This window comes from Vicia villosa, linkage group LG4, assembly GCF_029867415.1.
Source record: "Vicia villosa cultivar HV-30 ecotype Madison, WI linkage group LG4, Vvil1.0, whole genome shotgun sequence".
NCBI classification, from domain to species: Eukaryota; Viridiplantae; Streptophyta; class Magnoliopsida; order Fabales; family Fabaceae; genus Vicia; species Vicia villosa.
The window spans coordinates 143,205,820-143,221,302 of NC_081183.1; the positions used below are offsets into that span (position 1 = coordinate 143,205,820).

At 45.6% G+C, this 15,483-nt stretch overlaps 1 protein-coding gene across 2 annotated transcripts; it reads left to right on the forward strand.

Annotated features, from left to right (window-relative positions):
- Positions 1 to 12,597: 12,597 nt before the first annotated feature.
- LOC131599824 (calcineurin B-like protein 2) lies at positions 12,598 to 15,188 on the forward strand. Of its 2 annotated transcripts, none has more exons than XM_058872078.1 (7): positions 12,598 to 12,754; positions 12,832 to 12,989; positions 13,092 to 13,200; positions 13,342 to 13,394; positions 13,471 to 13,551; positions 14,541 to 14,653; positions 14,930 to 15,188. In XM_058872078.1, the coding sequence occupies exons 1-7, from the start codon at positions 12,622 to 12,624 to the stop codon at positions 14,985 to 14,987; spliced, it is 705 nt and encodes a 234-aa protein (XP_058728061.1). In that variant the 5' UTR covers positions 12,598 to 12,621; the 3' UTR covers positions 14,988 to 15,188. The 2 variants fall into 2 exon arrangements, with proteins under 2 accessions (XP_058728061.1, XP_058728062.1); XM_058872079.1 differs by having other exon boundaries at positions 12,832 to 12,974.
- The last annotated feature ends 295 nt before the right edge of the window (positions 15,189 to 15,483 follow it).

Below are 15,483 nucleotides of genomic sequence, written 5' to 3' on the forward strand. Positions count from 1 at the left end.
GTTGTACTCGGGATGGTTCCCTTGCGGGTTGCGCAAGACGACTTCTCATCTTCCTGAGCGTGTCATATGTTAGTTCGGGTACATGTACTTGTAGTATATTCCTCGGGATCCTGATGTGTCTGCTCCCCCTGGTTAAATGCAGGGATATGAATGCCTTGTTGGATGGATGATTATGTTAATCGTCTGATGTCAGATGAGGCCCAGAGTACCTTAGCACCAGACGACTGGAGCTACATAGACAGTTATATCATATGGTCCTTCAGGGTATCACATTCATATCTGGTACAGGATGCTCCAAGAAACCCACCTAGGTCAGTTCATAAGGAGATTCTAGAGGAGGAGCAGACTATGATCCATCATGCTCGTGATGTATTGTCTAGGTGTCGTCGTATCATGGAGATTGGATAGGCAGGTATTGGTGGAGGACTGTTTCCTGATGGCTCAGAGGTTAGAGGTGTCCTATATGCCATCATGGCGGAGGCTCGGGAGGCTCTACAGTACATGAGGCAAAGGAGGAACGTCGTGAGGGTGACGGGCCGACTCAGAGTCCGTCATACGCAGTAGTCTTCACATTTGTATATCTTGTATTGCATTTTGGTTTGGTGATATTTTGTTTATCGACTTTGGATTATATTTTGTTTAAGGACTTTATCGACTTTGGATTATATTTTGGTTAGCGACTTTATCGACTTTGGATTATATTTTGTTTAAGGACTTTATCGACTTTGGATTATATTTTGGTTAGCGACTTTATCGACTTTGGATATATTTTGTAGTGTTAACTAATATATATATATATATGTATGTCTTTGTATTCATGTCATGCATATAGTATTATATTTATTTTATAGTTTTCAACATTTGAAACAATGAAAATTATTTTCTATTACTGTCTGCATAAATTTCAAATATATATTTTCAGTTCCCTCTCATAAATACATCTTCGGAATTAATCAAAATTTTAAAAAAATAATAATAATAAAGTGTGTTTCGAAAATACACCTTCAGGCAAAATTTTCATAAAATTTTTTTAAACGATAGATTAAAATAAAAAATTCCCTTCCATGGATGGATATTGATCGTACCTGATTAGGAGAATCGTCAAGGCTGCGGAATCTGGCTTGGAGAGCAAGATGGGGGGGGTATCTGCAAGGTTCTCCGATGCATAAGTTAGTAGCTATCAGAGAAGGAGGGTTGAGAGTGAAGAATAGAATACCTGACCCTCTGGTGAAAGAGGGTATTTATAGCCCCCAGCGCTGAGCCAAGGTTTCCTAATTGGGCCAAATCTAGTTGGAGGTCCACGTGCTAGGAAACTGCCAGAACGTCCTTGTGCTAGGGCTGAGTCAGCAGGTGACCCACGTTCTGGGTGAGCATAGCGTAGGGTTCGGAGATGGTTGACCGAATCCCCCGCTGCGTGACGCGTGGTCTCCGTGCGTGGATAACTCTTGACGGTTATCCAGTAAATGGGCCCAATAACTTGGGCCTGCTCGGCCAGTGAGAAGAGCTGGGCCTGCTCGGCCCAGGCCAGAACAGGAGCCCCCCAAGTCATTAGTCTTGTGAGAGTGATGACTTTAGCCAAGAGGCTGGCCGAGCAAGAGTACGAACGTTGGTCGTCAACTGGGATCTCATCGTACGATTAAGTCTGCGAGGAGAGAGGTTGCCAGCTAAGGGTGGTCGGATGGTGTCCTCGAAGACCAGTCGAGGAGATGGCTGCCCCTTGGTTTCCTCTTGATATGTTTGGTTGCTTCTTGTCAGTGTGGCTGACAGGTGGCAGTTGTAGAGACTGTCATCATTGCAGCGCCGTTTTTAGGCATAAATGCAGACTGCGCCGTTTGGGTTTCCAAAATTGTTTCGTGACGTGGCATCTTCTCGTGGATGGAGCTTCCTTGGGGTGTAATCAATGATGGCGTCTCCTAGGCTGCCTAGGCTATCATGACACCCTTTGGCCTCCTTTCCCTATATAAGGAGCGAGAAGGCCATTCATTTGTCACTTAACATTTTGCAAACTTACAAGACTCGCTCACAGTTCTTCTTCGTCTCGCACATCTTTCCTCCGCTTTTTCAAGTAAGTTCCTCGTCTTCTCCTTGCTTTTATTTAAGTTTTATGTTTTAGCTTCGAGTGCGGAGGGCAGGATTGATGAGTGAGTCGAGCAAGGTTCATGAGTTTGCCGAGTAGTCATAGGAGATCGTTGTTTCTTTCATGCGTTTGCCGAGTGAGATTTGAGTGAGCGGGACAGGAATAGTTGAATTAGACGTCCAGGCTTTAGATTTAATAAAGGATAGTTTGCATGAGACGAGCGAAGGAGATGGCATGCCTCCGTTAGGGTGTGAGTTTGCCGGGGAGCTAGATGCACCTGCCGTCCATCGCTGTACATGGCGACTTTACTTTGCGGGTGCCTCTAATTTGGTTCGTCGGTATCCGATGGGGGGTGGAATTCTTTCCTCGTCTCTTTTCCTCGCCTTTTCACTTGACTTGCGGTGGAAGGGTGGATTTGACCAGTCGAATTCACTGTTTCCTCTGCTTTTCAGGTAAATGGCCGACGAGAACAAAGACGATGTCGTCTTCGACATATCAGACGGGGATGAAGCTGTTGGTTGCTCGCAGGACGAGGGTGTTCCCGTCGTCGAGACTTCCCCGAGGAAACTTGAGGAATGGGTGGCCGTTGCTCCAAGGACGATTGCGTCGCGCTTCTCGACGCGTCCTAAAGAAGCATTTAACGTCATCGAGGACCTTGACCAGGACGAGGAGCCTTCTTGGGGTGCCTTTGTGCCTAAATCTCATCAGAGGATCTGCTCGCAATTCCCTGGTCCCCGTTTTGCAATGTACGAGTTCGTCTTTAAGGAGGCTGGTCTCCGTCTTCCCTTCACTCATTTGCAACGGAGTGTCTTCAGTTGGTTGCGCTTGTGCCCGTCTCAGCTTCATCCTAACGCTTTAGCGTTCTTAAGAGCCTTCGAAGTCGTGTGTGGGTACTTGGAGGTTGAAGCGACCCTGCCTCTTTTCTTCAGAGTGTTTCATCTGCAGAGGTTGCGCGATCCGGACGGCAAGTGGAGTTGGGTGTCCTTTAAGCAGCCGAAAAAGCTGTTCGCCATTTATCAGGACTCTATCAAGCATTTCAAGAGTCGGTATTTTATAATTAAGCCACTTACTCCTGAGGCCAAGAATCACTTGTTCGAGGAACGCGAGTATATCGAGGATGGGGTGAGGAGAGCGGGCCCAGCTGCTCGGTTCCCGTTGGAGTGGCAGCCCGACCACTTCGAGCATGGGACCGACTATTACATCTTCCGGGACGAGGATCTCAATGAGCGCGATACGGGGGGTATCAGCGGCTCGCTTCTTTCGTGGATGGGTTTAGACCGGCAGTATGTACATATCCCAACGGGGATCCCTTAGTCGAGGAGGATGGAGGACCTATGCTGGAGCCTCGGCATATCAACACAAAAGCCATCCTCGAGTGTGGGAGTTACGGGGATGCGATAATTTTGTTAGGTGAGATAACTATTTCTTGTTCGAATAATATCTTTTCGGTTCTAACTCTTTATTTTGCAGGAAAAATGGCCGACCTGCATGACAAGATTGTGAAGATGAGGGCAAAGACCAAGGGGCCCGTCAAGCTGAGCGTGAAGCGATCGCGGGTCAAGGAGGTCAAGGCGGCTGCTGCGAGTGTGCCTGATGGTGGCTCCCCTACGTCGGTTGGGACGACTTCGGGAGGTTCTCCGGCCGGAAAAAAACAAAAGAACGAGGGGACCCCCGAACTTCGCCCCCTTATCAATGACGACCCGTCTGAGGACGACATAGTGCTGCCCTCATGTACTCTGCATAGGGGGATCTTCTCGAAGAGAAATGTGCTGTTGGAGCGCGAGGAGGTGAGGCATATAGTCAGACGTGATCGGGCGGTCCGGGACAAGGACTTGTCCGAGGATCTTGAAGGGATGATGAGGGTGGCTGCCCTGGCCCTGACCCTCAATGCCCAAAGGGTCTGCCCTCAGAAGGACTATGATGCTCTGCAGACCAAATATGATGAGCTAGAGCACGAGTTCGAACAGTACAAGGCTTTGGAGGCCGAGGGAGAAAGGCTCCGTGAGCGAATTGCTGAGTTAGAGAGGTCTCATCTCCCTGCTGCCGAGTAAGATGAAGACGAGAAAGCCTTGGTGACCCGTTCCCAGCTTCTGGGCAAGGTGAGGGAGCTGGAGGTCGACTGTGTCTCTACCCTGGGGGTTGGATTTAAAGCCGCGGTGGATCAGCTGAAAGTCCTCAATCCGCGCTTGGTGACGAAGGGCATCGGTCCGTATAATAAGGTTGTGGACGGACGGATTGAGTCAAATCCGGAGTTCGAAGACTGGGAAGATGAGCAGGAGCCCCAGGGTGAGGACAACGGTGCCGAGGAGGAGGATGGCGACCTCTGATCAGTTTCTTTTAGATACTGGCCTGTGTACCAATCGTTTTGTGGCCTGCGTGCCAATGTTTTGTGGCATGCGTGCCAAAGTAGTTAGTTGGGCGATGCTCGAATAATTTTTGTAATATTTGGATATCTCCGGCCAGTTTGGTCGGTTTTTAATACTGTTTTGCGTTTTATGCTCCAATGTTTATTTGTGCTTATCTACTTTTCATCGTCGAATATTTATGTTTGTGCTCGGCCGAGGTTTATGGCCCGGGCGTGTGGGGAACGGTCCGGGTGCGCAGAGCAGGTGTGCGCTATAAGCGAGCTCGAGGCCGCGGTCGGGGCCAGGTGTTCGCAGCGTGAACGATCCCATCGCGAGCTGGGGTTCTGCCGTGCAGGTACTTCCGCGGAGGGTCTGTGTGTAAGGCCCGCCGCGTGGTCGGCTTTGCCTCCTGATAGGGGTTATCCGACTGAAGCTGTTGTGGAGCATACGCGCTTGTACCATGGCGCGAGTCCTTGCCCAGCCTTTCCTCGTGTTCGCTACGAGCGGCCGGGTAGTGTTAGGTTGTTTCTAACTGTAATAGCGTCTGAGTTTTTCGGCGTTCCAAGGTCGAGCAAGTTTTTCGCCGAGAAGGTTTTCGAGGTAATATGCACCGTTTTCGGTTTTGTCGTAAACTCGGTACGGACCTTCCCAGTTCGCGGCTAGTTTGCCTTCGCGGGAATCTTTCATGTTTCTGCGGAGAACCAAGTCTCCGATTTCGAATCCGCGTTTGATGACTTTAGTGCTATGGCGTAAGGCTATCTGTTGTTTCAGTTTCGCTTCTCGGAGGGAAGATCCTGTTCGGATTTCCTCGACCATGTCGAGCTCTTCTCTCATAGCTTCGTCATTGAGTTCCTCCTCGAGAGGTGACTCAGTCCGTCGAGACGGTTCTCGGATCTCCACGGGGATCACGGCTTCGGTGCCATAGGTTAACTTGAACGGTGTTTCGCCAGTGGTCGAATGTGGGGTCGTCCTGTACGCCCAGAGGACGCTGTGTAGCTCTTCGACCCAAGCCTTTTTCGCCTCGCCCAACCTTCTCTTTAGTCCGCGGAGAATGACCCGGTTGGCGGCTTCAGCTTGTCCGTTCGTTTGAGGATGTTCGACTGAAGTGAAGTGTTGTTTCGTCCCGAGTTTGGTTACGAACTCCTGGAATTTTTTGTCCGTGAACTGGGTGCCGTTATCGGTTATGATCGCCTGAGGCACCCCGAACCGAGCGAGTATGTTCCGCTTATAAAAGCGGAGCACGTTTTGGGACGTGATTTTGGCGAGCGCTTCAGCTTCTATCCATTTCGTGAAGTAATCCACAGCGACCACTAGGTATTTATTTTGGTAAGACCCGACCGGGAAAGGTCCGAGGAGGTCCATTTCCCATGTGGAGAAAGGCCAAGACGAGGAGAGGGATTTGAGCTCGTTCGGGGGCGCCAGGTGCATGTCGGCGTGTCGCTGACATTTATCGCATTTCTGGACGTATTCTTTGGCATCTTGCTGCATGGTCGGCCAATAGTAGCCGGCTCTGAGGGCTTTCCTCGCCAGTGATCGTCCGCCGAGGTGTTGGCCGTTGATTCCTTCGTGAAGCTCTTGGAGTACCCCAAGTGCTTGCGAAGCGTCGATGCATTTAAGGAGAGGGATGGAGAAGCCTCGTCGGTATAGTTTGTTTTCGATGATAGTATACGCACAGGCTCGTCTTTTAATCGCTGAAGCCTCCTTCGCCTCAGCGGGAAGTTCGTCTTTTGTGAGGAAGTTATATACTGGGGTCATCCAGCAGTGGTCGTCCCCGATAGCGAATATTTGTAGAGCCCGCGCGTTCTCGCCTATGCTTGGCCTGGGTAGGATTTCCTGGATGACCGACTTGTTTCCTCCTTTCTTTCTTGTGCTCGCAAGTTTGGATAATATGTCAGCGCGCGAGTTGTGTTCTCGGGGGATATGCTCGACTTCTGCTTTGATGAATTTTTTCATCTTATCCTTGACGAGCGTGAGGTACTCGGCGAGTACGTCGTTTTTGGCTTGGTAATCGCCGCTGATGTGGGATGCGACAAGTTGGGAGTCTGTGTAGATCTTGACCTCTCGTGCGCCTACATCCTCGGCAAGTCTCAGGCCTGCAAGGAGGGCTTCGTACTCGGCCTGGTTGTTCGACGTGTTGAAAGATAGGACTAAAGATACTTCGATGATGAGTCCTTCGTCGTTCTCTAAGATAATTCCTGCCTCGCTTCCCGAATTGCTTGAGGCGCCATCCATGTAAATGGTCCATTTGTTGCTGGTCGGGTCCGGGGAGTCGGCTATCGAGGTCATCTCTGCTACGAAGTCTGCTAAGGCCTGAGCTTTTAATGCCTTCCTGTTTTCGTACTGTATGTCGAACTCCGATAGCTCAAGGGACCATCTCAGCATTCTGCCGGCCATATCTGGTCGGCTGAGGAGCTGCTTGATGGGTTGATCTGTTCGGACGAAGATGGTATGGGCGAGGAAATAGTACCGCAGTCTTCTGGCCGCTATCACTAGGGCCATGGCGACTTTCTCGATCTGTTGGTATCGCACCTCGGGCCCTTGCAGGGCTTTGCTGGTGAAATATACGGGTTTTTGCCCGTTTTCGGTTTCTCGGATCAAAGCCGCGCTGACTGCTTCGTTTGAGACGGCTAAGTACAGATATAGAGGCTCGTTGTTTTCGGGTCGAGAAAGGACGGGCGGTTTGGAGAGCACTTGTTTGAGGTGTGAAAGTGCTCGCTCGCATTCTTCGGACCATTCAAAGGTCGCTTCTTTTCGTAGCAGTTTAAAGAAAGGGAGTGCGTGTTGGGCGGATTTCGCGACGAAACGCGATAGTGCGGTGAGCATCCCGTTCAAGACTTGGATGGATTTTTTATTGTTAGGGGTGGGGAGTTCAGAGAATGCTCGGCATTTATCCGGGTTGGCTTCTATTCCCCGTTCGGTCAAATAGAAACCAAGGAATTTGCCTGCTCGGACGCCGAAGGTGCACTTCTCCGGGTTGAAGCGCATCTTGCATGATCTGGCCCGCTCAAACACCCGCTCGAGATGGGAGGTGTGGTCGGTGTCTTCTCGAGATTTGACGATCATGTCGTCCATATATACCTCGAGGGTGTCGCCGATCTCTCCTCGGAACACTTTGTTCATCATCCGTTGATACGTGGACCCAGCGTTTTTGAGGCCGAAGGGCATTACGTTGTAGTAATAGTTGCCCGACTCTGTCATAAACGCTGTGCACTGTTTGTCGCTCCTCGCCATGGGGATCTAGTTGTAACCTGAATAAGCATCCATAAAAGACAATAGTTTATAGCCGGCCGAGTTGTCGACCAGTCTATCAATGTTAGGTAAAGGATAGGCGTCTTTTGGACATGCCTGGTTAACATCGGTATAATCAACACACATTCTGCATTTTCCATTAGATTTCTTAACAAGTACAACGTTTGAGAGCCAAGTTGAATACATGGCCTCGGAAATAAAATTTGCCTCTAGGAGGTCTTTTACAGCTTTCTCGGCAGCCTCCGCTTTCTCGGGGGACTGCCGACGCCTACGTTGAACTACGGCCTTCGCGGCTGGATTGATGGAGAGGTGGTGGCAGGCGACCTCGGGGTCGAGTTCGGGCATTTCTGCGGCGCTCCAGGCGAACAAGTCTGCATTGGCTCGAAGGCAGGCCATGAGCTGCTTCCTTGGTAGATCTGGGATGCCCTTGCCGATCTTTACCGCTTTGTCGGGGTTGTCGCCCAATGGGACCAGCTCGAGATCTCCGTCGGGGATAGGTCGCGTCTCTTCTCCGATCTTCAATTCTTCCGTAAACCGTGCATCAAGGTCGACTGAGCTGACGTTGGTTGTCTGATGCTGGTCTTCTCGAGGATGTTTGTCTTCGGCTCATGGCTTTTTATTGGAGCTGGTCGGAGGGGCGATCAGTTCTAGTCCCTTGACGGAGGCGTCGAAGATTCTTCTGGAAGCTTCGATATCGGCGTTGATGGTGGCCACTCGCCCTGTCCTCGTGTAAAACTTCATCTTTAGGTGGACAGTGGAGGGTACGGCGGTTAGCTCGGCCAGAGTAGGGCGCCCGATAATGCAATTGTACAGGGTTTTACAGTCGATCACCAAGAATTTGGTTTTGACTTGCCTGGAGGTTTCCCCTTCTCCGAAGGTGACAATCAGCTCGACGTAACCCCATGGTTTGGTGGTAGCTCCGTTGAAACCTTGGAGGTCCGAACCCACATAGGGAGTGAGGTGTGAGTCGTCCAGCTGGAGTGTCTGGAAGAGGTGGGAATACATGATGTCGACCGAACTGCCCTCGTCGACCAGGACCCGTCGGACGTCGAAATTCGCCATTCTAGCTCGGACGAGCAGGGGAATTGTGGCGTTTGGAGCTCCGCCTGGCAGTTCTTCCAGGTAGAAATTGATCGGTTCTGACTTTCCCCGGAACTTCCCCAGTGTAGGGTCGAGGTCCGCGTTGGCGCTGAGCAACTCATCGAACTTTCTCTTGACTGAACTGATGGTGAGGGAGCCTGGATCCCCGCCGTTGGAGACGACCGTGGTGAATGGGAAATTTTCCCATTTGCTGAGTGCGGTAAGGATCCAGGCTGATGGCATGAAATCCTCTGGGCGAGTGACGGACAGTGCTACTTGTAGGGGCCTGTTATCCGGCGAATTCCCTTCGTCAGAGTTTCTGTGGTCGTCCCTTCGGGAAGGTTCCCCCTTCTTTGTGTATCTCGAAAGGCGACCCTCCTTGATCAGTGTTTCAATGGCATCTTTGAGATGGATGCATTCCTCGGTCAGATGGCCGTGACTTTTATGGTATTTGCAGTACTTTGATTTGTCGGTTCCTGGCCTTGCGGGGTTCGGCTTCGGGGGCCTGATGTTTGATTTCTTGAAGTCGGTGTTTTGGCATTCGGCCAGGATCCTCTCCCGCGAGGTGTTTAGAGGGGTGTAGTCGTTGAAGCGACCAGATGGTCCTCGGCGCTCTTTGATGTCGAGAGATCTGTCGTCTTTCCTTTTTTCATGCCCTCGCTTCGAGCCTGGGTGCTCATAGTTTGAATTGCGAGCGGCGTCACTGCCTCGCGAGGCTTTGATGGCAGCAGCCTCTCCTTCCTCGAACGCGATGAAAGCTTGAGCTTTGCGAAGGAGGGCGTTCATGGAGTGGACCTTCTCAATCTTGATGGCCTTCTTAAAGTCACTGCCGGGGAGAAGTCCTCGTTCTAAGAGGTATCTTTTCATGTAGTCTTCTGTTTGTACTTGGACGGCCTCCTTGTTGAACCTGTCGAGGTAATCCCAAAGAGGTTCGTTGGGCCCTTGTATCACGGCCTCGAGATTGGCCTCTGATTTCGGTTGTCGTCGGGAGGCTGTGAAATGGCTCAAGAAGAGTTCCTTGAGGTCGGTCCAGGAATGGATGGAGTTGGGACGGAGGTTTCTGTACCAAGTCATTGCTCCCTTCCTGAGGGTGGTCGGGAAGATGCGGCACTTGATAGAGCCCTTGACGACGTGGTAGTCCATGACCGCTTCGATGCTCCGAATATGGTCGTCGGGGTCAGTGGTTCCGTCATATTGGTCCAGCGCCGGGGGTTTCTCCATCCCTCGAGGGAGGCGGGCTCTTTGGATGTCCTCGGACAAAGGGCTGCGGAAGTCCTCTTCGTCGCTCGGTCTTGGTGAAGTTGAATGTCTGCCTCGCCGGGGTCTTCCCTGTTCATTGTTGGGGCTGACGCGATTATCCCGAGGAGAAGGACGCTCGCGGGGTTTCAGCACAACCTTGGAAGGGCCCCGATGACCCTGCTCGGGGGAGAGGCTTCTTGCTTCAATGGTCTCGGGTCTCTGATTCTTCCTGCTCTTTCTTGGTGGAGAGCGGGAATATGATCTCCGGCGGCGGTGTCTTCTAGGTGGAGAGCGTGAAGAAGATGGGGAACGCCGACGGTGTCTCCTTGGAGGTGAGCGCGAGGAGGAATAGGAGCGCGACCGGTAATGTCTCCGCGGAGGGGAGCGGTGCTGTCGCTTCCTTTCCAGCTCGTGGATACGGTCGTCCTGAAGTCGGAGGAGGCTGTTTGTCTTTTGCAGTTCTTTGAGCAGGCGGACAGTGATGGGGTCAATATCCTCGGGGATGTTGAGCGGTTCCTCCTCTTCTTCATGACGGGCTCTCTGCCTTTCGGAGGTGTGGGTGAATGAGGAAGCAGCGTGCCCGTCTCTGGCGTCGGTCTCATTCTCATTCTGGGGGTGTTCAGGCCCATTGTGGGTTCGGGCCTGCTCGTCTTCCCCGTTCTGAACGTGTCCCTCGGGAGGGTTTTGTTTGATATTCTGAACCTGTTGGAGGCCCTGCAGCTGCTGGATGTTCTGGATCCGCTGCCTCCTAGGTTGCGAGGTCTCATGTCTCGACCTTCTCTGTCCGGCAAGAGCATGTTGTGGTTCTTCTTGCCGACGACGATTCGTCACCTCGCGGGTGGAATCTTCGATCAGATGTTCCAGGAGGAAGGGATCGAAGCTTGGGATGTTGTTGTTAGCCATGACGATCGTGAAAGGTTATGCTTTGATCTTTAACAAGAAGGGGGAGCAAGATTCCCACAGACGGCGCCACTGATCGTACCTGATCAGGAGAATCGTCAAGGCCGCGGAATCTGGCTTGGAGAGCAAGATGGGGGGGGTACCTGCAAGGTTCTCTGATGCTTAAGTTAGTAGCTATCAGAGAAGGAGGGTTGAGAGTGAAGAATAGAATACCTGACCCTCTGGTGAAAGAGGGTATTTATAGCCCCCAGCGCTGGGCCAAGGTTTCCTAATTGGGCCAAATCTAATATGAGGCCCACGTGCTAGGAAACTGTCAGAACGTCCTTGTGCTAGGGCTGAGTCAGCAGGTGACCCACGTTCTGGGTGAGCATAGCGTAGGGTTCGGAGATGGTTGACCGAATCCCCCGCTGCGTGACGCGTGGTCTCCGTGCGTGGATAACTCTTGACGGTTATCCAGTAAATGGGCCCAATATTAATAACTTGGGCCTGCTCGGCCAATGAGAAGAGCTGGGCCTGCTCGACCCAGGCCAGAACAGATATTATCAGTAATTACACAGAATTTGAGTGCAGTCAGTCACCTTAAAAAACTGAGACCCACTGTTACTTGGAAATTGTGAAATAATTTTTTTGTCTTATTTTGACATTTTTTCACGATTTCAATTTAGTCTTTCCCAAATTCTCTCTAAAGGTATTTATTTTTCTTTTTGTATATTATTTTAATATTATTCCATCTTTATCTTCTTTCCATTATTTCATTTCACTCGTTTTTCAATTTTTTTAAAATCTTTTTATTTACTTTTTTGTGATATTCAAAGTTTACAATTAATCAATTACTTAAAAAAGACATCACAAAAAACCTATTTTTTCAAAATATATAATTTAATTAAATATATTCTATATGCATATATAAATCAAAATTTTCATTCATTTGTTTCATTATTCGCTAAATTACCTATAGAAAAAAAATGGCCACTCCAGCTTTTCTCAGCTTTTCTGAATGGTAAACTTCACTCCTCTCCACTTTCAAATAATTCATTTATACGCTGCTACCATGAAAATTCTTTGCAAATTCTTTTTTTTTTTTTTTCTTTATTAATTTGTAGATTTAATTGTAAATTGAGCAACTTCGTGGTTTAATCAAAGTGCAGCAAATCAAAGTTCTTTGAAAATTCTTTTTTTTTTCCTTGATATTTTGCTGTGCTTAATTGATAATCATCAAAGAACATAAATCAGATTAATAGTGTATATGGTCTTGCCTTTTTTTTCTTTTAAGATTCAACTAAGTGTCACAAAGTTGATGTAAAAATAACATCTTTCTGTGGCATTGTGTCTGGATGCTTGAATTTGTTCTTGTGCTATTGGAACTGTGAATATCATTATAGGACTTTGTAAATAATTTTTTTTCTCAATAATTAATTTGATTACCTCTAATTCTTTTTTTTTCTTCAAAAACTGTATAGGCATAATCAAGGTCCATAGATCTATCTAGGTTGCCGACATTTAGGGCATTTTCCCTCAAGAATTTTCATGAACTTATTTTATAATATTATGTATTACTTGTCCTATATTATATGAATATTGCATGTACAATATTAAATTTTTCAATGCTAGTAATATATTTTTTTTTAAATCTTGGTATCTGGTCTTGCGACCGACTATTGAAGATCTATTGTTTGTGTATGGTGTTTCAGGCTCTGATAAATTATTTTCTGGTAGTGTGTGAATTTCATCATGGCTCATTGCTTAGACGGATTGAAACGATTCTTTACTGCTGTGGCAAATTGGTGCAATACTGAATTGTCATTCTTGAAACAGCAGCCTAAAGGTTTAAAAAATCCAGAACTAATTGCTAATGAAACACTGTGTAAGTGAGATTACTAACCATAAGCTTCTTGTTAATTAAGATTTAAATATCATTAACTTGTTTTAGTGTTAATGCAGTTAGTGTAAGTGAGATTGAAGCGTTGTATGAACTATTTAAGAAGATTAGCAGTGCAGTTGATGATGATGGACTCATTACTAAGGAAGAATTTCAGTTGTCCTTATTCAACACAAGCAACAAAAGAAGTTTATTTGCAGAGAGAGTACGTAAAGTAAAAGTTTTTATTCATACAAGATCTCTAAAAATTTGAGACGGACTCTGATTATGAACATTTGTTAGCTAGTGTTCATAAATTTTATATTATTTTCAAACTATATAGGTGTTTGACTTGTTTGACACAAACCATCATGGAGTACTTGATTTCAAAGAGTTTGCATCTGCTTTGTCTGTTTTTCATCCAATTGCATCAATGGATGATAAGATTGAATGTAAGTGTAACAAAAAGACTTTAGCATTTTTTATTTTTTTTAATATATCTGGTATCCAACCAGTCAGAACGACTAATTCACATAGAGGGGTGAACGCGTAGCCCTGAGGGTTTGTGGATTTCTAATTTTCATTTCTTACAGTTTTATTCAGATTGTATGATCTGAAACAGCAAGGACATATTGAGAGGCAAGAGGTAATATAATTCCATTTTATATGATATTGAAGGAATAGATAATATGATAGTGATGATTTTTTTTTTTTTGGTTTAGTTGAGACAAATGGTGGTAGCTACTTTAACAGAATCTGGCATGAATCTTTCAGATGCTATGATTAATAGTATCATTGACAAGGTGATTTATTTATCTTATAACATTGTATTAATGTCAAATCTATAGGTGTATATTTGTTTTCTCATTAATGAGTTGCGTTTCTTTCTTTTTTATGTTAACCTAATCTAAAAAATCTATTTTCTTTTTCACTTTTTTTGATAAATCTATTAGAAGTAAAATAAACCTTAATAAGCATGCAAGTTCTGTTCATTGCATTGCATGTACACCTTGAAAATTAGACTTTAACTTGATGATTATGACCATATTCGAATTGACTTATTAGATCTTATCTACGATCACAAAAACACTTGTGACACTATTTTCAACTTATTTCCATTAATTTTCGAGAATAGCTTATGAAAAAAACTTATAGATTACATGAGAACATATTGACTTTACTTTATCTTGCGTTATAGAAATGAACCACTATTCCCTGCGGTTGTCAATTTGACGCAATCACACTTTTGGCATTTTTTCGATCGTTGGATTAATATCAAATGGTTAAAATTTTAAATTAAATATTTTTTATTTAATATAAAATAGAAATAATATTTAAATTTTAACTGTTTGATTTTGAACTAACGATCGAAAAAATAGTCGAATACATAAATGCAGCAAAAATCGACTACAGTGAATTTCATTTCTATAGAAATAGCTTATTCTTAAGCACTTATATGATAAACATGTATATAAGCTACAAGTTGCAAAGTCAATTGTTTATTCAAACATTTCCATATTATATAAGTGTTTATGTATAAGCTATCTATATAACAAAAGACAAAATAAATTCAAATGGCTTTATAAACTATTAGTTTACATAAGCTACCATGGAGATCTGATGAAAATAAGTTGAAAACAACTTTACATGTCATAAGCTAAGCTCTTCCAATCAGTCTCATGTATACTTAAACCAGTAGATAAATTCAAACTAGTCAATCTACGTTGACTTGATGATTATGGCAAGTGAAAATCATTCTAGAGCCTTTGCTAATAGTTTCTATGATGTTTAGACATTTGATGAAGTGGACACCAATGATGATGGGAAGATTGACAAAGAAGAATGGCACCGCCTTGTGATGCAGCATCCATCCCTTCTCAAGAATATGACTCTTCACTATCTTACGTGAGTTTCTTCTTATTGCTATTAAGTTATAAGTGTCACTGTCAGTTTCGAATACGGGCACTAACACGTCCACTTTTTTTAAGATGTGTCTCTACAGAGATTTTGAATTGTGGTTACTTACTTACTATGAATGACTTTGAATTTGTCCTAGTTAGAATCTTGAATATATCTATATTATGTATCTCAAGGAAATGGAAATATGTTTGGTTGAACATAGATTAGAATTTTGTTGTCAAGCTCTAGAATCAAACATGTAACAAATTGTTTTGCTTGCAGAGAAATCACAACTACATTTCCGAGCTTCATATTTCACTCTACAGTTGATGATAATTGAAGTAACTGAATCATATAAGCCAGATTGAATTTTCATGGCTGCTTTTGAGGTGTTCAAAAAGGATTTGGTTAAGATGGATATGAACTTTGTTTATATTTTCATGTGACAGAATTTTGCTTTGCCTTTTATGGGTAGGCAAGGTTTGTCAATTAAACAAGTGGATTTGAGTAATTTCCACCTAGAATATTCAGGTTGTTCAGAATTGGATGCATGTTTTTTTTTTTTTGGATATAAATCTATTTGACATTATGGTTTGAATGACTCAAGTAATCTTTTCTTGGTAATCGTATTATTAGTGTTGTGGGTTTTGTTGATGGAAATTGAATTCCCTGTTGAAAAAACTGCATTCACGATATTATTAGTCGTTAAATTTTGATCGCATGATTATGTAAAAGTAGACTTATTTGTATTTTATAGTTTTAAAATTACTATTTTTAAATCAAAACTGTTTGATGTTAATACAACATCTATCAAAGTTTGAATGGATGACTAATTT